The 27,342-nt window shown below is 41.3% G+C and overlaps 1 protein-coding gene across 2 annotated transcripts in view; it reads left to right on the top strand.

Moving 5' to 3' along the window:
- LOC129706817 (dual specificity mitogen-activated protein kinase kinase 6-like) overlaps positions 1 to 27,342 on the top strand; it is an 87,825-nt gene that overhangs the window by 30,054 nt on the left and 30,429 nt on the right. For both annotated transcript variants that reach the window (XM_055651332.1, XM_055651331.1), the window contains exons 2-3: positions 11,180 to 11,249; positions 15,574 to 15,622. In XM_055651332.1, the coding sequence (XP_055507307.1) occupies positions 11,180 to 11,249; positions 15,574 to 15,622 (119 nt within the window). The remainder of the gene's footprint in view (positions 1 to 11,179; positions 11,250 to 15,573; positions 15,623 to 27,342) is intronic.

The raw sequence follows: 27,342 nt of genomic DNA, 5'->3' as shown, positions 1-27,342 counted from the left end.
TTATGTGACTTTCTTAATGCCGAATACTGCGCCCCGGTCTGGTGCCGTAGCCCTCGCGGAAGCTGGATGCTGACCTCAACAGCGCCCTGCGTACTATCTCCGGATGCCTATGAGCCACCCCAGTAAACCAACTGCCCGTCCTCGCTGGCATTGCCCCAGCCAACATCAGACGAGAAGCAGCCACGCTGGCCCTCTCTTGAAAGGCACAAACCAGTGAATCCCACCTCCATCAGATTGTCACAGAGACACCACGGCGAGTGCGCCTCAAGTCACGGCACCCCTTTGCCATGCCAGCCCAAGAGCTGCTCTGCACAACACCGCGTGACTCTTCTAAGGACGCCTGGGTCAAGACGAGATGGAGAGACCAGTGGAAGTCAGCGGAACCATCTAGGCTATATCATTACATCAATGACCCCATGGACGTCCCTGGTCAGGACCTTCCCCGAAAGCAATGGACAACCCTCAACTGCTTGAGGACAGGCATCTGACGCTATGGTAGCGATGAAGAGGTGGGACGTCATGGACAGCGCCTCCTGTGAGTGTGGGGACCCAACACAGACAGTGGAGCACATAGTCATCAGTTGCCCCAAACACCGGCCACTGAATGATGTTTGATTGACCTGGACGATAACATGTTGGCGTGGCTCGCCTCAACGGAGCTGCATGTCTAAAAGACATACGACAGAAGAAGCAGATGTGACTTTCTTTTCATTGATCAATGTCAATATCGTGCTAAAAAGAGTGACTTAAAGGTTAGTCGTGTGTGCGTGTGTGTGTCAGACAGACAGACAGACAGGATTTGGAGGGATATGGACCAAAAACGACCATTGGATGAGGATTGATATATTGATGCAAGCTTTAATCACTCTGTGTAGAGTTCTGCACAGAAATGCAAATTCTGTTGAGCAGTGCTAAAAATGTGCTCCTTTTCAGATAATTTATTGTCTATTTATTTATAGTGTGTTAATGTATCTGTAAAGTTGCTGCAAGTAAGAATTTCTTCGTGCCGGTGCACATAATTAGACACATACTTTACCAACATCCCCAACACCCTTGTTACACTTGGCACCTTTGCTTGGTGTGCCATGTGGTTCGTATGCCCAATATAGCTCCAGAAACAGAAGCCCTATTCAGAGCTCTGTTCGGGAAGAGATTACCAGGCGGACAGAGGAGATGATTCAAAGATGTGCTCTGCTGCCTCGGGGGAGTATAAAAACTCCCAGCACTTCTGGGAAATCCAGAGCGGTAAGAGTGCATTTGGGATGGTTTGACTTTGCCCAATAAGGATGCAGTGTAGGGAACACTCCACTTCAACTGGTGTTTGTCCTGTACGGGCACAGCCTGCCCCACCTACGGAAGGGGCTGCTGGTTTCACATTCTGTCAGAACCCACAGAACTGGAGCAGAAATTAGTTGACCTTAATTTTGAGGACTGTGTAAGAGAAAGCTGTTGCAGCTGCACAATAAAATATCTAACCCATATTAACATGTGTCCAGTAAGCCAATCATTTGTTTTGTGAAGTAAGTATCTCTGGCTTAATTGTTGCTGGAAGTGCACTTCAAGTTACACTTCAAATGGAATACAACTGAGTAAAGTAGAGACTGGAACCAGATAGCAAATTGCCTTGCTTTGCCATGTAAAGGCATGGCACAATTGTGTCCGGAGAAGATGGAATCAATTGTGTAAGCATTAAGTAACCCAAAAATGTGAGGAGATAAAAAAAAGTTGCCAGCTATTCCTGAATTGATCAGTTATCATTTCCTTTCAGTTCCCACATAAACTATTGTTTTATTTCTTATCTAAATGAGTCTGCAGAGCTACTTAAAGCATGATAAGCAATAAATACCGAACAATGTGTAGGAAGGAACTGCAGATGCTGGTTTAAACTGAAGATTGACACAAAAAGCTGGAGTAACTCAGCGGGTCACAGCATCTCAGAAGAATAGGGAAACATGAGATCTCTCTATCACCGTCTATATCACTCATTTCCTTTTCCCCTGATTCTCATTCTGAAGAAGGGTCTTGACCCGAAACGTCACCTATTCCTTTTCTCAGGAGATGCTGCCTGACTGGCTGAGTTACTTTAGCTTTTTGTCTAAATACTGAACAATTGTCATCTGGCACTGACTCACTCAGTGTTCAAGAGGTTCTGATGGAGTAAACTGTAGGTGGAATTTAAATTTAATTGCTGCCCTAGATTTCCCTATCTATGATTTGCTCTTTATAATGGCATAGCAGTCAGTTTTCTTTCCAAACAATTGTTTGGCAGCTTCATAAAATGCAGGAAATTTTTGATTATCATGTCTTCAGCATAAATTCCCCTGACATGCTAAAACATTCACACATAACATTTGGATAGCTGTTACTGTACATACTTTGATTTTACCAAGGAGTTCAATTTGATGCAGAAAGCAAATTTAAAAACTTCAGATTCTAGATATATGGAATGAAAACCCAATAGGCTTGATATATTCATCAGATGAGATGGCATCTATGGAGAGGTAGTTGACATTTAAGGTCGATCCTTAAACAGAACTGGACCCGAAACCTGTCCTTAACAGAGGCCTCACCTTTGCACTCCTTCACCCTCACCTCAACGAATTGCATAGTAGCTGCTTCCTGACCTGCTGAGAATCCCACTGTTTGTTTTTGGTGATGCTGATGTTGGACAAGAGACTGGGAATAGTTCCAGAGTTTAAAAAACCAAAACAAAAAAAACCCAATTACCATGGAGGTGTATGGGTCCTGAAAATAGATTTGAAGCTCATTCATTTAATCTTCAATATCACAATGTCAATTTTTTGAACTCCAATCTCTGGAGTGAAACTTTAAGCATCAAATTCCAGGGTTGGAGGTGAGAATGCTAACGTTGTTAGGAATATTCTGTTCCTCATCTGTGCTGATTTATCTTCATTTGTGAGCCATTCCACTGAATAACATCAGACATTTTCAGCCATAGACAACATACAAACTAATTCTATCCACTCGGCAAACATTCCTTGTTTGATGGAAACTTGCATTATATATAGCATCCTTGGGACGCCGTTATCTCAATATGTCCTGATCCATCAGAATAGATAATTGAAAAGTGCGGTCACGGTAGTGCACAGTCGGGAAGGTGTGACATTGGGGGGGGGGTCCAAACTGCAAACTCTTACGGCATTGTTAGAAAATTTCCCTCGATTCTCTTACATCTGAGTATATCAGTACTTTTCCATGTTGAACAACATTTGGAAGAAACCTTCACATTTCATTATCACCTGGAAGGCAGACATTTGGCCATTTGTGTGTATGCTAGCTCATTCCTTTTAATTTTTACTTGTAATATACTATCTCCACGCTCCCATAAATTCCCCCAAGATTCCACCGTTTGTCTGTACACTAGGAGCAATTTACAGGGGAAGTTTGTAGTATCCCACCAACCCTCCATTTCTTTGGGCAGTGAAAGGAAACTGGAGCACCCAGAGGAAACCCACATGGTCACAGTGAGAACATGTAAACTCCAGTGCTGAGATCAGGATTGATCTTGGATAGCTGACACTCTGAGGCAGCAGCTCTAGCAGCTGCGTCACTGTGCTGCCTTTTGGTCAGCTCCAGAAATGCAAGCATGACGTGTGTTTGCTCTGGTTCTGAGATGACTGAAGTGGGACCATAGGCTCTCTCACAGATGGTGCAGGTAGATAGTGTGCAAAGGAATACGTGGCTTCCAGTGTACACCCAAACCATCGACTCACAGTTCTCCAAATTCCCCTGAATGCTGCTGCAATTTATTTTGCAAAACACAACTGCAGGTATGTTAAACAGTAATAGTAGCACTGTGATAGAGTACACTAAGAATTCTCTTAACCACCAGATCAGCTCTGCTGCATCCGATTATGTGTTTGGATAACCTTCAAACGATAAGTAAACTTGATCTTGACGCATGAAAATGGAGTGGTCCATTCCACGTACATCTGAGCTTTGTGCAAGTGGCCTTGTGTACAATGGATCCAAAGGCAATTTGATAACCTTCACACATCAAGCACAATTATTTCCTTTGAAGAATGTACAAAATTGTGCTAGGTTAAAGAGTTTCTCTGATGTGTATTTTACTGGAATACAGATATTGGAGTGACAGATCAATTTGCTTACACCGGTCCTATTCATTTTTTCATTCATTTAAGGGATGTGGTCTTTGTGGGCAAAGTTAGCATTTAATTGCCCATCTTTAATTGCCATTTGAGAAGATGGCAGTGAGTTGCTTTCTTGAACTGCTGCAGACTATGAGATGTGGGAGGGAGTTTACTCTTCTGAAATGAACAACATTTCAACCAATATATAAAATCTGATACCTCACTTTTTTTCAGATGCTGATCAACTTGCTGCACATTTGCACCACATTCAATTTTGTCACAAGAATTTAAATGCTCTTATTCGAGTCTAAATCACCAAATAAAAAAAAATGATTTGACATTTTTTCTCATGAGATATGGGTATTTCTGACATTAAGAAAGCAACTAGTCGTTAATAAAATAACCAGAAAATACACCTTCAAGCCGAATGGTATGCATGCTGAGAGAGAAACTTGAATGTGGGCATTCCGTGACCCCTATTTTCCCCACCTTTCAGGTAGAAAAGTTTGAGGTGCCAAAGAAATCTAGCTACATTTGTGTTATTGTTCACTTTGTGGTTGCAGTGAAGACACTGGTGCGAGCAATGAAGGATGAGATGTCATCTAGCAGGCTAGTTTGTTTTTGTGGTAATTGGTGCAAGAGGAGGTGCAGTTGCAATAGAGGAAGAAAAGAAGCAATTAGTGCACAAAAAGAACCAGGATGGGATAATTCTGTCTATCACACCCTCCAAAGAACTTGGGTGCAGTTGGGATTGAGTGTCAGAGAAAGCTGAGCAATTGGCAGATAAATAATGTTATATGGTTTTTCTTTCCTGCAAAATTGCCCAGGACATCAAGAAAATACCAGTTGGGGGATATCTCATCATCTACACTTTTTCTAAAGAGGTATAACAGAAAACTGTTAGTGAATAAATAGCAAAGTTAGACACGAAAAGCTGGAGTAACTCGGTGGGACAGGCAGCATCTCAGGAGAGAAGGAATGGGTGACATTTCGGGTCGAGACCTTCAGACAGGTTAGGGATAAGGGAAACGAGAGACATAGACAATGATGTAGAGAGATAAAGAACAATGAATGCAAGAAAAGAATGGAAGAATATTCAATAAAAGTAACAATGATAAAGGAATCGGGCCGTTGCTAGCTGTTTTTTGGGTGAAAACAAGAAGCTAGTGGTGGGGGGTTGGGGAAGAGAGGGAATGCTGGGGATACCTGAAGTTAGAAATCATTATTCATACCACTGCCGTAAGCTGCTCAAGCAAAATATGAGATGCTGTTCCTCCAATTTGCATTTAGCCTCACTCTGACAATTGAGGAGACATAGGACAGAAAGGTCTGTGTGGGAATGGGAAGGAGAATTAAAGTGTTTAGCAACCGGGAGATCAGGTAGGTTCAGGCAGACTGAGCGAAGGTGAATAAATAGCGCCGTGCGCCGGCAGAAGTCTCCAGTGATGTGCCCTGGAGTTGAACGACTAGCAGGCCGAGAGCGACCCGGTGGGCAGATCGCTCTGAGAGCGACAGGGGACCTGGTGGGCCACCTGCGGCCACATGTGGCGGCAGGCCTGATAAGCCGTTGCGAGAAGATAAGACTGTACCAAGAAGTTTTGAAACTTTGTCAGCCTCAGGAATGTTTACTGATTAGGTGAACTCTGTTGTATGATTTTACCGAATTGTATGCAAAAACAAAGTTTCACTGTACCTAGGTACATGTGACAATAAAGTATTGAATCGTTGAACTTGTTTTGGATGAGGAAAAAACACTGGACATGGGTATGATGCACATCATTTATTTGCAAAACCTAGTTATCATTGGCCAAAATTTATATATATATGTGTGTGTCAGAATAATACCTGGATGACTTAAATTGCTTGCTTGCATTAATTAGGTATGCATTCTTGTGAAAAGATTAAAGGAGGATTTATTGGATGTGTTTAAGATGATCAAAGGATTGATGTTGCGGATATATTCTTTCAATTGGAACATCCATAAACTACGAGGCATAATCTAAAAGTTGGAGGTAGACTGAAGTGGTGTTTGAAAAATATTTTCTCCCCCACACATACAGGAGAAATCTGAAACTTCCTTCAATTAAAGCGTTAGCCTGGAGGATAACTGCAAAAGTCTAAGCTGATATTGATAGTTGGATAATAGTATTAAGTATTATGAAAATATGGGTGGATGGAATTAAAATGTAGATCTTTTATGATCTAAATGGTTGAACAAACTATAGGAGTAGAATATCCTGTCTGATGTCTACTACTGAATTACCAAATAAGAAACTAGGCATTTGCAGTTCATTTTATTCCTTTTTATTTTCCCCCACCCCCATCTCATTTGTATCCTGCACTGTATTTTGTAATGCAATTGCAATCACACAAAAGAGGAAAGCACCCTGGTCCCACAATCTTTCCTCAATACTGTATTACTCAATATTCACAGATTTTTATATCATTGCTATTGTTCTTCAACCTTTTACCCAAATGAGTCATCGGCACCTGACAGGAAACAAGATTTTTGTCCAAATAATGTGATACAACATAGAGACGCTGGCACCTGTGCAAGTTCAATTTTTATAATGGCTCCTGGTTTTACTTGGCTAAAGTCAGCACTTCTGGAGAGGTTATCGTATTATGAACAGAATTTGGGCACAGACTGTATGATAACAAAGGTATATCTGTTCAAGGAAGAATTAATCAATAATATTTAGCAGTCATCAAAATTGACTGAATGGGGCTCTCATGGTTGGGGCAATGGCACGTGGAATTTAATGCTGACAATTGTGAGCTGATGTGCTTTGGGAGGTTACTAAGGGTATGACGTATGACGTACACAATGAATGATGGGACCTAGAGGAGTATTGGGGAACAGACGGACCGCTATGAAGACAGATTAGCCTAGCCTATCTGTAATTTCTACAGTTGCTTTACGAGATAGATCAGTAAACCTGGGATGTCTGTACTGTGGCAAGCTTAAACTACATTTTAAAATTGCCATTTGAATCTTCAGTAGTTTGTGGGGTATATTAGAGATTTTCTGACAAACACTCCATATATTTTAGCTGTATTTAAAAAAATTTAAAATAAAAAAAAAAAAAAAAATTCTAGGATTTGTTTTAAATTTTAGGTTTGCTAATCATCCCAAATGTATTGAATTACCACAGTGCATTTTGTAATAGTGCACCCGTATCCACTGTTCACTGGACATGGGCCAGGTGTAAATTAGACTGGCTGTTTTCTTCTGGATCCTGTTGTTTCTTCACTAGTGTTGGAGCTTCTCACATCCTGGCAGGTGGGAAAATTCCATTGTCCTTCCTAATGGGCATTATGGTGGAAAGTATTTGGAGGGTCAGGATACGAGTCACTGGTTTTAAGATAACCAGCCTCATTGAGTCCTTGATCCACAGCATTTCTTTGGTTAAGAAGGATCTTGACCCGAAACCTCACCTTTTCCTTTGCTCCATAGATGCTGCCTCACTCGCTGAGTTTCTCCAAAATTTTTATCTACCTTTGCATTTCTTTGGCTAATCCAATTGTTTCTGGTCTGTGGTAATATCACTGGTGAAGGATTCATCGATGGGAAATGCTATTAAACATCAAGGGTAGCTCATCATTCTCTTTCCATGGACATATACATTATCTGGGACTATAAAACAAAGTACTGGAGGTATTTATTGACCAGGTAGCACCTGTGCAGGTTGGATTTGGGGGTGGGGGGGGGGGGGGGAAGAGAGGGGGGTGGATAGATAGACAAGTTTTGGGTTGGGACCCTTTGAATTCCTCCAGTACTTTCTTTTGCTCAAGATTCCAACAGTTGCAGTCTCTTGTGGAATCTTTATCTGGGGCTTGAGCTAATAAGTGGCAAGTGTTATTTGTACTGCAGATGCCTGAATATTGTCAGAGGTATTGGTGGAATTACTGTTGCTTATTCGAATGGTCAACTATACCTTCCACCATTCTGCATATGACATAGCAGGCTCTTCACATTATTAAGGTTCAGACTGGATTTGTCATTTTTGTGAAAGGACATAATCTGGGCAATTTTTCACATTACCTGGTAATGCAAAGAATTCTGGAATACCTTGCCCAGAGATATGAATATTTCTTAAATATTTCCTCTGAGTAGTAACTGCTGTAATGGCCAATTTTATATACTTTTGTGTGTGTGTGTGTGTATTCCATTGTTCAATCTGGGACATATAACAATAAAACACTCTTGATTATGAATCTAATACTGGCTTCTGATATGGGAAGGAGCACACCTCGAAGAAACTGACTTGCTGGGAACCATTCACTAGAAACATCCAGCTGAACTTGATTATGAATGATTCACGTTTACCTCTGGCACTCGCATGTGGAGTTCCACCAATGTTGAAGATGGAGGTGCTCTTGGACAACGTAACCAAGCCTGACCACAACTCCAACCAGTACATCTCCATCCTTCCTCCCCACCAGCATGTACCAATTTCAAGCCCTTCTTTCCTTTTTTTAAAACACTGATTGCCCCCAAATTCTAACTCTTGACTGAAAATCTGATTATACTGAGCCTGCACATCCCAGCCTTACTTGGATGTGACTACTACCCTATCTGATGTACTTACGGAGCACAGTATGTAATGCCAAGTCTACTGTTCATGATTCCTTCGACTAACACAATAGCATTTTGCAGGGTGTGACCACCGGCACCAACGTAGATTGACCCACACTTCGGTTTAATTTGCCCTCTTGGCACAATAGAATTTGTAGCTCAGATTATCTCAAATCACGTTCAGATTTTGTTCAAATAGTCAGCAATTTATAATTTGTTTCTTGTTTCCATTTTGCAGATTAACCAGTTTGATATTTATAAGATTTTTAAGAACAAGGTATTCTCTCGAGCATGCCAGCTAGCAATTTTTCCCCTGCACTAACATCCCCCTCAAAAAACGGATGTAATTTGTCGTCATGTTATGTTTTATGGAGTTTGCAATGTACAAATTGCCCTGTTCCTTTTTGTGTAATACAACAGTGATCAGCTTTCAAAAGTATGATGAAGGCTCCCAACCTGAAACATCACCTATCTATGCTCTGCAGAGATGCTACCTGACCCACTGTGTTATTTCAGCACTGTGTATTTTTGTTTATAAACCAGCATTTGCAGTGCCTTGTTTCTGAAAACATTTTGTTGGCTGTAAAATGCTTGAGTAAACCTGAGGGTGCAAAATATGCTTTATAAAAGTATTTTTAACAGGAAATTGCAGGGAAGGGAAAGTTCCCATGAATGCTGTAGCTCATTTCTAAAAAAAAAGGCAAAGTGAAACAAAATACAAACTGCTGGAATCATTTAGTGGGCCCAGCAGCCATTTTGGGCGAAGACCACGTATCAGGACGATGTAGAACGTAGAAGGTGTAATGAGGGGTAAAGTAGGGGTCTGCAAGTGCATAAGGAGCCGGCTGATGGACAGAGTAAAGATTGGTGTAGCATAATCTGAAGAAAATAAAACCAGAAAATGTTGGCAACACTATCTGTTTCAGAACTGGCCATTTCTGTTGCAAATCGCCTTCCTGAGATTTTTATTGATGTAAATCAGCATCTGTAGCTCTTATTATGATATTGGCTCAGTTTTTCTCTCTCCATTGGCACGGCCTAATCTGCTACGTATATCCGACAGCCTTGTATTATCATTCTCTAATAACACCAACCCCCCCCACCCAACCATTGACTGCAGTGCCTTATTCCTATGGAAACCCTGGCCTCGCTGTGTTGCAGGTGATCCCCCTATCTTTGCTCTCTATTGTGGATGTTCTCTTTCCACAAATGCTGTTCAAGCTGCCTAGTGTTTCCAGCATTTTCTATTTTTATTTCAGCTTTCCAGCTTTTGCACTTATTCTTGATTTTTATTTGCCCCAAAGTTTGAAATAAAACTGCAGCCTGTGAGATAAATGAATTTAAAAAAAATTGAAAGAGTGTAATTAATCACCAGAGGCAAATAGAATGTTGTACTGCACACAAAGTGACCTTTTAGCCCATTCTTTTCATACTGGCCATCAAATCCCAATCTGTACTAATCCCATTAACTAGCCCTTAAAGGGGTCCATGGCCTTCTATGCCTTGACGATTCGTGTCCGTTTAGATTTGTATATTTTGGGAGTTCTCTGCCTCCACTACCCTCCTATGGCAGTCCATTCCAAAATCAAGCATGCCAATTTATGGCTGTTTCCTCTTTGAAAATTCCTCATAACTTTGAGGACTTGTATCAGCAGCCTCCCCACCCTACCCCACACCACCTCCCAGCCATTTTGTAACCAAGTTACTCCGTCCCAGGCAACATATTGCTGAATTTCCTCTCCACCCTATCCTTGCTACAGTGTGCCAATCAAAACGGCAAACAATATTTCAGATATGTCCTTCCCAAAGTTTTATAAACTGTATCATCATTTAATTGCTCTTGTATTCTATGCCCGGCTACAGAAGGTTCCCAAATGTCATCTCCACCACACTATGTACCTGTGCTGCCACCTTCAGTGATCTTTTGACTTTTATACCAAGTGTCCCTCTTTCTCAATGGTCCCAAGGAGCCTATCGTTCATTGAAATGCTTTCCTTTATTCCACCTGCCATTTATTAGGTGAACAATATCTGCAACCCAAAACTATCCTTCACACTCATTACAGCCCATTAATTTTGGATGTGGGGTGGAATCTACTTGTCATTGCTGGCATTTGAATCGGGCTTGTAAATAGCCAGGGAGGATGTTGGAGTCAGTAGAAAAGGAAGATAGATTGTGAGAGATGCCAAAGATGCTGGCTTTGGACTTTACAATGTTCAACTGAGGAAGTTGTGACTCATTCTGGAATTGGTATCAAGCTGTTTCATGGCACCTATTTGGTTGGGAGGTCCAAGGAAATACCAGAGGTAGAACTTTCCGTCATTAGCACATGTATTTAAAAAAAACAAAAAAACACAGTATTTTGTGCAGAGAAAGAGATTCCTGTCAAGCTAATGTGCCTGGTTAATTTCTGGATAACTTATCAAATATTAATTTAATGTGAATCTGTCACGTATGATTTCTGACTTTTTCCATTTTTGCTTCGCAGGAAAAATGAAAAATAAACCTAATTTAAAAATCTCCGATGAAGTCTTCAAACAGCCAGTTACCAGTCCAACGTAAGTGAACTGACTTCTTAATTAAATTTGTATGTCCACATTATACCTCTGTCTGTCTTGTTGCATGCATTTAAAATATAGTCGCTAAAGCAGCTGTCCAATCACTAAATACAATGTGAAGAGTTACCAGACGGAGAAGGAAGCCTATTGCTTTAAAAAGTATGAAGATAAAAACTGATCTATTGATTCCAGGAATATGGGTAGTAAGATTTTGATATTTTGATAGTTTATTATATTCTGCTGCATCAATTTATTTGTATATAATAGACTAGTTATCCCTTTGAGTCTCTTCCTATCTTTCGCCCAACAACTACTTTATTGTTCTGGTCCAAACCCAGTTTTGATCCTAGATGACGTTTTATTGAATATAAAAACCCTTAAGGACTCCAGTGCAATTGAAAGTTGCAGTGGGTCCCGAGACCATTATGGCTATTGGGATGTATGAAAAATTCTATGCAATAATGTTGTAAACCACAAGGTAGTAATTTAGAAAATGATGCAAGTCTTGTGTAATTTATACATTGGAATATCTGTCCAACTGAATTAGCATTTTTAATTAGAACGTGTATATTAATATTCACGCTATTCCATTGATCTAGATTTTCACTTGGGATTCACCTGGTTTCTTGCCATCTGATCTTCTCCACATTCTAAAGGCACACATTTGAGTAATGACCCATCACAACTAACTATTCACCAGCTGGTTATCCCATTGAGCCCTCATCCAAATCGAGATTACAAGCATTCATTTGCGAATAAATCATAAAGCGATCTATTTTCAGAGCCAAATTTAATCCTGTATTCTTCTAACCGTGATCATGATCATATTGAATGGCGGTGCTGGCTCGAAGGGCCGAATGGCCTACTCCTGCACCTATTTTCTATGTTTCTAACCCTGAAACAAACATGCTTTTCTAGATGAACAGGGTAACGATCTGTTGGAAACCTCCATTGGTTCCCTTGTTCTAGGCTAGAGATAATTGAGATTTTAATTTTCATTTCGAAACTATAACCCTCACCAAAATAAAACTGACTCTGGATTAAACCAGAAACTTTTTCCTAGTCCATTTCTATGCAAGAATATGTGTTTGGTGATTGGGACAGCTGTACTTTTGCTCTCTTACTCTTTTGAATTGAGAGACTGTTGTCTGCAGCGTGGTCACCTAATTTTACAAAATCTATTTGTCATTTTTTTTTACATGAACAGGTTTGAGTATTAGACTACTTTGTTTTAAATGTCCATCACACTTGACACTGAAAACAGCCTTTATTGTCTTTATGATTATTTACATTTGGGCCCTATGTGCATGCATGCAGTTTATTTACTTATTATCTTTCCAGATTAACTTTTAGATCTTTGGCAGGCAGGGCCCGAGTACTGGGGGAGTGGTCAGGGGGTGACGTCACTCACAGCGTGAGCAAGAAGTTAGTGCTCTATGATCTTTGGACAGCGGGGCATTTTTTCAAATTTTTTCGGCAGCGACGACGGACCCGACAGCTCTAATACAGGGCCCGACTTACTCGTTCCTCACTCGCAATACATGCCGCAGTCTTCAGCGATGATCTTCGGTGTTCAGTCGATGGGGAGACTTTTGAACAATGGGGGGAGGAGGGAGGGGTTGGTGATGACATCAGTCGCAGCGCGAGCGGATGGCACGGCAGGCAGGCAGATCCATATATATGTCATCTGCAAAATTTGAAGGGGTAAATCTCCACCAGAAAATGTAAAAGATTTCCTGTTAGCGCATCGTTTCTTTGATGTTATCACACACATGCTCTCTCACCAGCTGATTGTATTTTTACTTCATTTCCATTGCCATTGCACTTTCAAGCACAGGGCAGGCCAAACAACTCATTTCATTTTCATTAAGGGCTAACAAATTATTTATTCAAGTACATTGCATACTAAAAGTGTTCTGTAGTTTCTCAGCTCAGACACAGTTCTGTCCTCTCCCTCGCCATCTTGCAGACAGTCTGAGCCACGCCCACACTTCCAGGATTTATAGTCCTTCCCTCCCACTGGAAGGGGTGTGGCCTCCATGGTGGTGATTGACAGGAGAGAGAATCTCAAGATGTTTTAAAAAATAATAAGTCTTATTTTTTATCAATGGGAAAAATCCTCGGGGCCTGCGCAACGGAGGAGGACTCTGAGTAAGATGGCCAAAAAATCATAGCCATGGGTGGTAGCATTTTTTCTAAAGTCAAAGAACAGTGCAAACAGGAAGTCATCAAGATGAGACTTTTAATTATAGATGTGAACGGTGCATGAGGCTAGTTGGTGCTCCTATCGTAGTTCGGATCAGGTAACCCAACATAGCATTGGGATTCAACATCAGATATTCCAGTCTTGTGACCGGTTACATGCTGGTTAAACTTTCTAATCGCTGATGGAGTTTGTTACCAAAATTCTTTGCTTTTGTAGGCTGGAAAGTAGAAAAGAATATGCTTGTGCCTGACCTAACAAGTTTCATGGATAGCTAGCCATTTAATACAGACAGCCTCTCCTTATATTTTAGTCCTATGGTTAACTGCATAGCAAAGGAGTCTTTCAATGTTGACTAGGAATCGCCAGACATATATTAAATCACGTCGAGAATCATGTCATTTTGTTTTTAGTTGAAGGGTTTCGTAAATATCTGACTTGTACACATTTTTCCAACCTGCCAGAAAAATGCACTTTGCATCTAATATTTAAAGCAACTGAATCTGAGCAAGGTCATGAATCAGCAATTTTATCCATTGCCAAGGGGGTGCGGAATTGGTCCCACTGTAATTCTGACAGATAAGTCCCGAACCCTTTCATGAAACCGTTCTTTAATAGAAGGGAATATCTGTTGTTTTTTTCAATGATCTACTGGGTTGATCAATACCTTTGGGTTGCTTGCTCCAGATTGGCTTTCTGTGGACAGACATAACTATCTGGCGTAAAAGGAGATGATGCATTGCATACAACCTGTGAAAGGTCTTTTGGATAAAATGATCAATTATTCGCACTCCTCTGCATTCGCCCTTTTAACACTGCAATTTAAAAAATACTGTTCTGCATATTGGTTGTAATTACTATTTAGTATATTCAAAACAATAATTCAAATCATAACTATATGTGCAGATTAAAAAAAATCTTCAGCCAGACTTCCTCCAATCTGCCTTGGAGCAAGCTTTACATAAACTGTCTTTGAAGGAAACTGAGTGAATGGACATGGTGGTACACCTGCTCCTCACCTGAATGATGGTACTGTCTGTGCAAGTCGCATGCTTTTATTTTTCTTCACTTATGGAAGGGATTTTCCCATTTGCAGTCTGAGCCAGTTATTTGAGAAATGTTTGTTGGGCCAAAAATTTAATATGTGGAAATTTTTCCTACTTTATATTCTGGGAATTTTACCAGCTGGCCTGATCAAGCGTAAAATTTGAGGCCCTTATTCTGTGTCTTGTTCAATGGAAACACTGTCTGTTCAAGGGAATCCAGAGGCAATGTGATGTGGCTTGGGGTTTTCCTAACTCATCCAGGATAACAGATCAGGAAGGAACCTGTATGGATGTAGACAAATTTTATTATTGGCACCATTTTTTGTGATCCTTTCTTTACCTCTTTTCCTGTTATGTAGCATGCAAGTTGTTCTATATTTGCACACAATCAAATTCAAAGTGAATGCAGGTGCTCCACGGGTTACTGCAGGATTCTGCTCCTGTGAACTGTTCCTGAACTAGACAGTTCGCAAGTCAAAGGTGCTGCTGCGAATAGAGTTCCCACATGGCAGAAGATGCCTGCAGCCACACAAATCCAACCTGCTGGTCTGCTAAATGCTTGTTCCTAAGTCAGGCATTCGTAAACTGGGAGAACCTGTACATTCCATCCAGAAACTTGCTACTCTTGTATGTTTAGTTTAGAGATGCAACAAGGAAACGGGGCCCTTTGGCCTACTGAGTCTGTGCAGACCAGTGAACCCTGCACATTAACACTATCCTACACGCACACTAAAGTTAAATTTACCAAGCCAATTAACCTACAAATCTGTACGTCTTTGGAGTGTGGTAAGAAACCGGAGCTCCCGGGGGAAACCCACACGGGTCACGGGGAGAACGTACAAACTCCATACACACAGCACCCACAGTCAGGATAGAACCGGAATCTCTGGTGTTGTAAGGCAGCAACTACTGCTGCACCACCGTGTCTGCCCTATCTTCCAGTTTTTCCACTTCTGAAGTCTTATAAATCTACCACTTGTGTTGCTCGATGTTAAACTTGCGGTCTTGCTGCTGTTGTACAATGAGTGCATTTTTCTGGTAAGTTAAATAAATTTTACTTCTAATTTATTTTTAGGCCGCCACGAGATCTGGATTCGAAGGCTTGCATTACAATTGGAGACCGAGTAAGGATTTTTTTTTCATGCTATTTTAAGTATTTGTTTATTGGAAAATTCATTCCCTGTTCTCAGTGTTCTAATGCAAAGCTGGAGATGATTTGCTAGCTGCGTTTTGTTTATTTTAAACTTAATTATATGGATTTCGTTAAGTACAGATTTATAGCTGAATTTATATTTAGTTTATGATGCTGTTTTTGCATAGCAGCAACTGACATTGCAATTCAGACTGTGCAGTTCCAAATGCCAAAACGCTCTGATTATGTAATGGTCTTGAGAGGACTCGGCAGTGAATAAGACCAAGTTTGAATGGTTCCTGATTTTAAATGGAATGTTAAACTAATATCCCTATCTGAAATCCATTTCTGATGGATGTGAACGATTCCTTAGCTTTACTTCAAAGAAGAGTTATCTTTGAACCTGTCATTTATCTCTCAATCAATATTAAAATAAAAATATGTTATTCAGTCACCATCTTTGTTGTGTGTGTTGGACATTGGCTGTGTGCAAAATGACTGCTATAGGGGGGGGCGCAGTGACGCAGTCACGCTTCAACGTGACTCCAGGAACATGGGTTTGCTCCCTGCTGCTCCCTATACATAATCTCCCTGGTTCTTTGGTTTCCAGAGTACATAAGAGTGGCAGAAGAATGGGGTGGAGGGGGAGAGGCATGGGGCAGGTACAGGGGAGTTGATGGCCATGTGCACAGGGAAATAATGCGTGAAGTGTAATTGTGATGATACTCCTGAGAGCCGCTATGGTGTTGAGGCAGAATAGCTTCCAAAGTTGTTCAAGATACTGCATGAAAAGGGGCCCTTTGGCCCAACTTGTCCATATTGACCAACGAGCCCATCTAAGCTAGTCCAATTTTCCTGGGCTTGACTTGCGTCCATCTAAATGTTTACAGTCCATACACATATCCAGATATCTTATACGTGCTATTATACCTGCCTTGACAACTTTCACTGGCAGCTGGTTTTATATACGTGCGCGTGCGCGCGTGTGTGTAAGCCCGTTAAGGGCTTTGTAGAAATAAAGAAGGATCTCGAAATTTATTCGGAACCGCACAAGGAGCCAGTGGAGAGAGGCCAGATTTGGGGTATGTGGTCCCTTTTTCGGGTGCCCGTCTGGAGCCTCGCCGCGGGGTTTTGGACCAGTTGTAGGTGGGACAAGGAAGATTAGCTGATGCCAGTGTAAAGGGAGTTGCAGTAATCAAGGCGGGAGGAGATAAATGTGTGGATGATCTTTTCGAGGTCATCAAACTGGAGGAATTGTTTTATTTTAGCTATCGTCCGAAGCTGGAAGAAGCTAGCGTTTACCACGGCATTGACTTGTTTTTCAAATTTCAATGCTGAGTCAAATATCACGCCAAGGTTTTTGACGCGAGGTAATGGGGTAAGGCTTCCAAGGCTGCCTGCTATCATTTTGATTGAGTCCGAGGGGCCGAGAAGGATGACCTCAGACTTACTCTCATTTAGTTGGGGGAAGTTCTGGGCCATCCAACACTTTATATCCTCAAGGCAGCGGATAAGGTTAAGCAGATTTGATCGGTTTTTGGGCTTCAGGGGGAGATAGAGTTGTGTATCGTCTGCACAGCAATGGAAGGAAATGCCGTGCCTTTGAATGACTTGGCCTAAGGGGAGCATATACAGGGAGAAGTGAATGGGACCAAGGATGGAACCTTGTGGAACCCCGCAGCAGAGGCTACTTGGGAAGGAGAAAGAGTTGCCTATGTTAGTAGAGAAACTCCGACCTTTGAGGTAGGAGATGAACCAGCTCAGGGCAGTGCCATCAATACCAACCCTGTACTGGAGACGGTCAATTCGGATGGTGTGGTCAACAGTATCAAATGCGCTGAGTTCGAGGATTGCACAGTTGCCGGAGTCAACGGTGAGCAGTAAGTCATTATGTACCTTCAACAAGGCATGACCCTTATGAAGGCCAGTGTGCCAAAAGCTGCCTTTTTGCTGTCTACTTGTGACACCTCTTTCAGGAAACTGTACTTCTATGTACTACGATCCCTGTCCTCATCCATAACTATTTTAAAGCTAATAGAGCTCTGGTCTCCAAAGGTTCTCCCACTGACACTCAATCATTTGCTTTTTGCCATTTCCTACGAATAGGTCTAGCTTCGCTCTCTCCCTTGCAGGACCCTCTACATAATGCCTGAAGAAACTTTCCTGAATACACTTGACAAATTCCACCCCATCTATGTCCCTGGCATTATGGCAATCCAGTATACATTGGAAAGGTTTAAAATCCCCATACTTTGACAACCCCATTAGTCTTGCAGCTGGCTGTAATCTCCTGGCATATTTGTTCATTTAATTCCCATTGACTATTTAGGATCTATTGTGCAATCCCAACAAGGTGGCCATCTTTTTATTTATCTGCACCACCCATGTAGCCTCAATAGAAGATCCTTTAGTAATGCCATCTTGGGCTACTGCAGTGATGTTGTCCTTGTGCTGTAAACCAACTCCCTCACCTCTTTGTCACCTGAAGTACTGAAAACCTGGAACATTAAGCTGCCTTAGTCCCTCCCTTAGCCAGATTTCTGTAATTACTATAACGTCCCAGTTGCATGCACCTCTCCGCGACCCGAGTTAATTTGCCTTGCCTAACATTGAAATAATGCAACTTAATCCATTGGGTTTCCTTACTTCAGTTGATTGAAAGCGATCCTTTGGCACTGATTTGAAAGAGGAAAGGGTACTTATTGTTTGTAAACTGAGTATCCCTCAGCTGACATCACCAATGGCAGATTATCTAAAGTTAGGGGAGCTTGTTGTGTTTCCGATAGTAAAGTATGAACTGCACTTCGCAGGCTGTAATTAACTTTCTGGAAACCTCAGACATTTAAGCGTTAGAGATAAACGAGTATTTAACAGAAATTACCCTGGCAGGAACTTTATGTATGATAACAGGAAAGATTTGAACTTTTATCCTATAATGCAAACTTTATTTGTTAGCAAGGTTTGTCAATTGTGTACCTACTGCTTGCTCTTTTACCAGAGCTATAAATTGTTCTCTTTCATCTGTCTTTGGCATATCCATTAATATTTATGTTCCTCTATTAATTGATTCACTTTTCCATGCTGGTTGCGAATTCTAACACATTTATAATAGGCTTTTGAATGAAAAAATCTCAGCAGTTTATCTTATGCTCAGTATAAAACCTGAGTGGGTTATTGGTTCTCTGGCCAATGCATACTTACAATTTGACTGATTTTTAAAGGCTCCTTACTTACCAAAGCTGATGGAAGATTTAATGTGCTGCTCAAAGCAATGGCTAGGAGTCTCTGAGCTCATCAATAATAATCAAGAAATCCTGCTTGCACTACAGCTGTGATAAATTGGGATGTGGATTTGCTGCAGGACTGAATGAATTTGGGCCATTCCTTTAGGCAACGTATTGTCTTCCAATTTTTGTTTGGGTTCAGCGCCTGGAGAAAGATTTCACATTTTGCAATATCTAAGAAGCTTGATTTAGAATAATCAAAAAATCTACAAAGGTATTAGATGTAGTTATATATTTCCACCACCATTTGTCTATCTCCCCAACAGGTCAGAGATATACACAAGAACACATGAAGAGCAATTGCCATGAAACTCGTACCCGAGCCATAATGTTTAACTTGTACATTGGCATCAGCACAATGCACTGAATTTTTGGAGGCAGTGTTTCTACTGAATACTGATAGAGAATTTCAGAGAAATCACTATCTGGAGCAGAAACTAATGAGTCAGTGACTTGGAGGATTGCTTATCTGGGAGATAAGCTGTTTTTCCCTGATGCCACCAAGATAGATTGATAGATATCTGTGCTAATGACTAGTTCACAAAATGTAATCCCGAATTAAAAGAAGAAAATTCATAGCCCCTTCATCGAGAAGATTTGGTGTCGCCTCAACAATTCTCTCAACCTTGAGGATTCTCACAAACCTCTGGAGAAGGTATTCTAATGGGATGCATTTCAGCGTGGTATGTCATTTGCATATGCAGAGACTGCTGAACACGGGTGAGTCCATCAAAGGCTTATCACTTCCTTCCATCCACTACATCTTCACGATGTGGTGCATTAGGAAGGCTGGAAGTATCATCAAGGATGCCTGTCAATCTGGCCATTCCGTTTCCTTAGCTTCTGGGAGAAGATGTAGGAGCTTAAAAGCCCAGACATCCAGACTTAAGAATGGCTTCTTCCCTACTGCTATCGGATTCCTGGATCAATCACCTTGTTCACACCTCTTCCCAGAGATGTTGCCACGTACTCTTAGCATTAGCTTGACCTCATTTGGTTATTCCTTTATTGCATTTTAGTATCCGTAGCACTACGGCAGATTACGATACAACCTTTGCACCATGTTGTTTTGTCTTGTCAGTATGGAGTTTGTATTTTTCCCCTGTGATCCCGTGGGTTTTATTTGGGTGCTCCAGTTTCCTTCTGCATTCCAAAGACATACAGGTTTGTAGGTTAATTGGCTTGGTAAATTGTCCCTAATGTATAGGATAGTGTTCATGTGCAAGGTTATCACTGGTCGGTGCGGACCTGGTGGGCCAATGAGCCCATTTCCACACTGTTTCTTTAAAATCTAAAGGCAGCAAATTATTCTGCATTTGGAAAAGTTGGCTGCCTGATTCATGATACTTGTGCATAACATGGCATGAAAATCTTGTAGGAGTGAAAGGATGTTGATCAACTTTAATGCCTAGTTCAACTTCTGATATAATATGACATGAAAATGGTATTATCTGTTTTCACTTCGGAAGACAGATTGAGTTTTCAGCCTCGGGTTTTCTGCTGCAACGTATAAATAACTATATTTCTTCTGCACTGTGGTGTAGATCTTATGGCTAGGTATTGGAAATGTCTGATTTTCCTTCTGTTGCTTGGGACTAGTCAGGCTAAAAAAAGGTATGCAGTTGTTTGGATGGTAGAATGCAAAGAATGTTAAAAAATAATGGATTACCCAGCTAACACATCTACATTAGTTTTCATATATCCAGCTGTAAATCAAGTCTGATGTCACGTGCATATAGGTTATGCGATAGAAGCTCATATGACGTGATATTTAACAGAGTAGGAAGGAACTGCAGATGTTGGTTTCAACCGAAGATAGATATTAAAGCTGGAGTATCTCAGCGAGACAGGCAGCATCTCTGGAGAGAAGGGATGGGTGATGTTTCGGGTCGAGACCCTTCTTCCGAGGGATCTCCCAGCCTCACCCACAATCTGCCTGTGCTTCTTCCTTTGACCATTACCACCTTCACCTGTGATTTTTATATTTTTATGCCAGCTGAAGTTTGAAAGGCTGATCATTGGTTTTTCTGCAACTTTAATTTACGAATAAATCAAAGCAATAGCTTGGAATTTTTTTTCATGGGAGGTACTTCAGCAACCTAAATGCTCAATTACTTTTTGGATACTGTGGTCATGTTTTGTTTAGTTTAGAGTTACAGCGCGGAAACAGGCCCTTCGGCCCACTGAACTCGTGCCGACCAGTGATCCCCGCACACTAACGCTATTCTACACACAATAGGGACTATTTATAATTATACCAAGTCAATTAACCTACTACCCTATATGTCTTTGGCGTGTGGGAGGAAACTGGAGATCCCGATAAAAACCCACACGGGTCACGGGGAGAACGTTCAAACTCCAAACAGACAAGCACACGTAGTCAGGATCGAACCCGGGTCACTGGCGCTGTAAGGCAGCAACTATACCACTGTGCCACCGTGCAGCCCTAAAATACAACCGTTCCTGAGGAAGTGAATAGACTTTTTACTTAATGATACTGCGCTACAAAATGTTGCTGCAAAATTTTATAAAATGCACCATCCAGCAAAAGCAGAGACAATGGCATATGTTCGACCAAGACACAATAGTCTGCAGACACTGGAATCGAGAGCAAAGAAACGAGCTACCAAAGAAACTCAGCGGGTTAGGTAGCATCTGTGGAAGGAAATGGATTGTGCTTTCCAGATGAAAGATCTTGACACAAAACATACGTGGTCCGTTTCCCCTCTGCTGATGCTGCCTGATCCGCTGACCTCTCCCAAAAGCTAATTTTCAGCTTTGCGCAGGCTTGCTCCATTTTCATATTACCAGACAACCATAATTGACGGTCTTCCCTCAGGATATTTTGTTGTTGAACAGCCGTGCCAAATATCAATACCACACTTCAAATTGACATGGGCAGGTTCACACTATCTGAAATAACAAAGTATTGCACGCATTATTTAATATAGTTCTTCAGATAAAGAGAAACTGCCATGATAGATTTTTAAAATAAGAAAACTATCTTTTCTCATGCAAAGTCTTATGCACTGTCTAAAATAAATCATCTAAATGAGATGGAGGTGATTGACTGTCAGGCCAGCAGTTTATCATTATGGGGAAGACATGCAGCTGATTCCTAGAACGCTTTACTGTGTTTGCTTGGTTAGTGACAGAACATTCAATTATTAAAACTCTTTGAATGAAACTTCCTTTTATCAGCTATAACTGACATGTTGACATGTTCTTCCAGTCGCTATTTTGTGCAGAAATTGTATTTAAATAAGTCTGAGGACAACCAAAACCACTGGCAACTGCTCGCCTTTGTTTTATAGCTTGTTTTATAGTTGTAGAATTATACAATGTGGAAACAAGCTCTTCACCCCAACTAGTCTCCATGCCAACCAAGGTGTCTCCTGAGCTAGCCCCATTTGGCCCATAAGAGGATTTCAGTATAGGAGTAAAGAGGTTCTTCTGCAGTTGTATAGGGCTTTGGTGAGACCACATCTGGAGTATTGTGTACAGTTTTGGTCTCCTAATTTGAGGAAGGACATCCTTGTGATTGAGGCAGTGCAGAGTAGGTTCACGAGATTGATCCCTGGGATGGCGGGACTGTCATATGAGAATAGATTGAAAAGACTAGGCTTGTATTCACTGGAGTTTAGAAGGATGAGGGGTTCCTTATAGAAACATATAAAATTATAACAGGACTGGACAAGCTAGATGCAGGAAAAATGTTCCCAATGTTGGGCGAGACCAGAGCCAGGGGCCACAGTCTTAGAATAAAGGGGAGGTCATTTAAGACTGAAGTGAGAAAAAACTTTTTCACCCAGAGAGTTGTGAATTTGTGGAACTCACTGCCACAGATGGCAGTGGAGCCCAAATCACTGGATGGATTTAAGAGAGAGTTAGATAGAGCTCTAGGGGCTAATGGAGTCAAGGGATATGGGGAGAAGGCAGGCACGGGTTATTGATAGGGGACGATCAGCCATGATCACAATGAATGGCGGTGCTGGCTCAAAGGGCCGAATGGCCTCCTCCTGCACCTATTTTCCATGTTTCTATGTAACCCTCTATATCCTTTCCATCTACCTGTCGAAATGTCCTTTCAGATACTGTCCTCTACCACTTTCTCATTCCACATACCCACCTGTGTGGAAAAAGTCAAAATTATTGACGAGAACTCAAACTTGATGTCTGGCTATTGCAATACATTGAAATAAGCCATCCTAGTTCTTTAACTATACGCACTCTTAATCAATCTCTGGTGTCTGCATTGATGGTCTTTGGTCAAGAGATTTTGAAGGAGCATGGCTCCTCTGGATGGGGGTTTTGTGGTGCAAATCAGCCTGGTATTTGATGGTGTCAGATTGGTATATATTGGTTGGGATATTGGGAGCAGAACTTTAATGCATTGTTAAGGGGAGGGGGGACAATCTGGGAGGGGCTGGTGATTTATTTTGGTGCTTGGTGGTGGGTGGGATCTAAGGGTATTAAGTATTTCACCTAGCTTGCCAACGGGGGCGTGTGGCCATCAAGGGTACTCTAAGGACAAAGTGGGAAATCGTTCCAGGCAGATAAGGATGTTATGCATTAGGCAACCCTGGTGGAATTTCACGGTTGTCATGTTTTGATGATTGCAAATGCATTGTAACCTGGCTGACGTTGATTATTTTTCTTTTGCTTGCTTACGTTGAGGTGTAAATTCCAGCACAATGCTTTCTGATTTTTGGGTAATTACTTTGCCATGTCCAGCTGTGGTTTAGTTTTATTATTGTCATCTGTACTGAGGTACAGTGCAAAGCTTTGACCTGAAATATTCCCACCAATGGCACTGGTGCAACTTGTTGAACTGCCCCCTCAGAGCTCCAGTGAACAAGATTCAATCCTGACCACCGTGTGGAGATTGCATATTTTCCCTCTACCATGCGGGTCGATGGATAAATTGCCCCTTGTGTGCAGGATCAAGGTCAAACAGGGGTAGACCAGTGCTGCAGCTGTACAACATGTAATGAAGAACAATGTTCTTCATTACATTTGAGTGAAAACCTGAAAAGTTTGATCAACTATAGTCTCTTTTACTTTTCACTGGTGCTGTCTGTCCTGCTGAACACTTCCAGCATTTTATACCTTAATTTCAGATTTCCAGCATCTGTAGTTTTTTGCTTTTAGAGTGAAGCAGATGAGTTTGTTTCCAAGATTCTTCAGTAATTCAATATTCACTGAAGTTGTTCAAGTCAGTTGTAATTGAGATGTAATTTCAGTACTTGGTGTCAACAAGCACATACAGCATCTAAAAGTGAAGATACAAATTTATATTAAGCTGTGCCTTTAGTTTTGTGTGTTTGTCTAAGTGCTATTCACTAGCTTCATGCAAGATAGTATCATATGGGCCCTGCAACATTTGAAGTGACAATTAACAAGGTTGTAGATTTCATTTTGTGTGACCTTATCTTTGGCAGTAATGGCCTTTATTTCTGTGTCGGTGTTAGCATGCTAAAAGTACCAGCACTCTAAAATGTCTCGACTCCCAGCCTCCTACCTTTACATTTCCAATCCCCACAAACGGTGGAAAAAAGGTTTTGCCCAAGTCACAACATTTTAATTCCTGCATCACAAAGGGTTACCTATGGGTGCTGCGGTTTCCTCCCACATCCTTTTTTTCTGGTATTTTATGTGGGAGGGAACCGGGTAGGGTAAGGGGGAAACTGTCCTTCAGTCACTTCCTGGCGCAAGTCGCATCCTCGCCCCCCCCCACCGCAGCCTACCAGCTGGATTGCCGTGGCCTTTCCTGCCAGACCAGAGCTTCAGCAGCGGCGGCGAGGCGCTGGAAACATCGCGGAGCGGGCGAGGCATTCCTGGGATGGCCGCTTGGAGCTCCGGAGTGCTGGGCTGCTGCTCCAACATCGCGGAGCTGTGGGTGCGGAGCTCCCAACGCAGGTGGCGCTGACTTTAACATTGCGGAGTCCTAGGACCCTTTGCCGGGGGTCGCCAGCACGAATCTCCGCCCAGCAAGGCCTGTGGACATCGGGAGCCGTGGACTCCGGTCGAAGGTGGCCGACGAGAGGTTCCCGGCGAGAGGGCCTGAACATTAGGCCGCCCCTAGCGGCGACTACGGGGTGCTCAGGAGGCCCCGACCATGGGTGAACATTGGGGAACATCGGCGAGGAGGTTGACTGGAATTTGGTTTCTTCCATCACAGTGGGGAACTTTGGTGCTGCTGTGGGGATGTTTGTGTTGTGGACTAGTGTGTTCTGTGTTTTTTTTTAATTTTTTTTTTTGTATGACTGTGGGAAAAATAATGTGGTTGTCTCTTCATTGAAGACAATGACAATAAATTAAATTAAATTAAAAATTAAATTAAATTAAAATAAATTAACTAAAGAAGTGTGGATTTGTAGGTTAATTGACTCTGAAAATTGTCCCAAATGTGAAGGGACTAGATAAGAAAGTGTGGCAACATAGAACTAATGTGAAAGTATGATCAATGGCTGGCATGAACTTGGTGGGACGAAGGGCTTGTTTCCATGCTGTATCTTTAAATTGAAGATTAAACTAAACAAAGCTCGAAACATGTACTAGAAACCAGCACAGTTGTGCAGTTGGAGTGGGAGCATCGGAAACCAGTGTCCACCAAACTGGCTCCAGCTGATACTGTGACCCCCAGTTTGGGAAAACATTGATCTATGCACTGGTGCACAAGAAGTTACCCTCTTTCATCCCAACCCAGCCTTTTTGGGAAGTTCCTCAAAAATCTTTGTTGTACCTTTTCAATTCTGTGTCGGACAGAACTGAATGCTGCTTTTGTTATACTTATCTATTGGCTCTCACCAACCCTCCCAGTGATCTCAGTGTTGACGCATAATCTCACTTACGCAGTGACATTCTAAGTTTTCTACGTTGGTCAAAATACCTTGTAATCAATTATAGCTGGAAGCATCTTGCAATTCATTATAAATAAATATTACATGTAACTATAGCCAACGGCCATTATATAACATCAGAGCAGTCTTAGCAAAACGTCTGAGGAGGCCTGAACTTGCAAAATATTTAGTTTTCAAAAACCTTTCCTTGAATTGACAAAAACAGCATGTGACATTTTATGGTTTGATCTGTGCCAGTTTTGCAGATAAATCTAGAAGTGTTAGACAATCATGGCTCAACTACTTTGCAATACTGTTTGCCAATGAATTTCAATGCCTAATCCAGAGTTCATCTGCTATTTATTGATTTGTTTTTCATTTTGGTTTGTATACTTTAATGACGACTTTAAAGTTATATACAAGAAATGTAATAATTTGGGATCTGAAATTAAATGGGGATAATATACAGTTTTGAAAATATGTTGGTATATGCAATACCAAATATAAAACTGCAAATGGCATGGTGATGCGAGCAATCTCATTATTTTAATTGTAGACTTGTGTTTGTCAGAGTTGCTGCATTAAAAATCGGCTTTATTTGACATTGATCTTTTTGATATTATATTTAAAATTAATTAACTGATTAGTGCTCTAGCTCGTTATATAATTTCCTCAGCTAAGCTATCAAAGTGCTTTGATCATATACCACTCCACAATCTCTGAGCTTTTTCAACAATTGTGAAGTTTTGTCATTTCAATTTTGATGGTAATTGAGTGCATGGGATCTGACAAAAGGCAATGAAAGTTTTTTTTTTTAATAAATGCTTTAAGATAAAGTAAATTCAGGCATACTATACAAATTTTTGACTAACTGATGGACAGCCTTGGTCAAAAGCTCAGTGGAGGTTAAGTATGCGGAATGCGGAAAGGAGCAAGCGATTATCAGGGAACAAACTGAAAGTGGCTAACCCCATGGAGCCCTCTCCACGTCAGGAACATCAACTAATATTTATGGCTGGCCAGTGTTGTTACTGTGGGGAAAAATACCATACTTTTTTTTTTTTAACAATTCATATCTGACTATTTTATATTTAAAAAAAATATAGAATTTACTTAAGCTCTTGTGTAGGAAGAAACTGCAGATGCTGGCTTAACCAAAGATGGACACAAAAAGCTGAAGTAACTCAGCTAATCAGATAGCATCTCTAGAAAAAAGGAATAAGTGATGTTTCGGGTTGAGACGAGTCCCAAAGACCAGAAGAAGGGTTTCGACCCGAAACATCACAGATTCCTTTTCTCTTTTTGTGTCTATCTTATTTAAGCTCTTGTTTGGAAAACAAGATGCTTTGAACACTTAGTTATAAAATGGGTTTCAATCTGTGCTGCTAATTTCTCTTGAGGTATGTGGTGGTCTGGGATTAAATGTTCTACCGAAGTTCCATGGAATTTGCTGCCTCTGCCTACCACCATTAGTCAAACCCTCCCCACCACATCTTCCTAATGAGTTACAGCCCATCTCCATTCCCAATACTATATCTTTGCATGTTTTAATCTGCTTCAATGCATAACAGGCAGAGGCAGAGATA

This window comes from Leucoraja erinacea, chromosome 20 (assembly GCF_028641065.1).
Source record: "Leucoraja erinacea ecotype New England chromosome 20, Leri_hhj_1, whole genome shotgun sequence".
NCBI classification, from domain to species: Eukaryota; Metazoa; Chordata; class Chondrichthyes; order Rajiformes; family Rajidae; genus Leucoraja; species Leucoraja erinaceus.
This window is presented reverse-complemented; position numbering and strand designations above follow the sequence as displayed.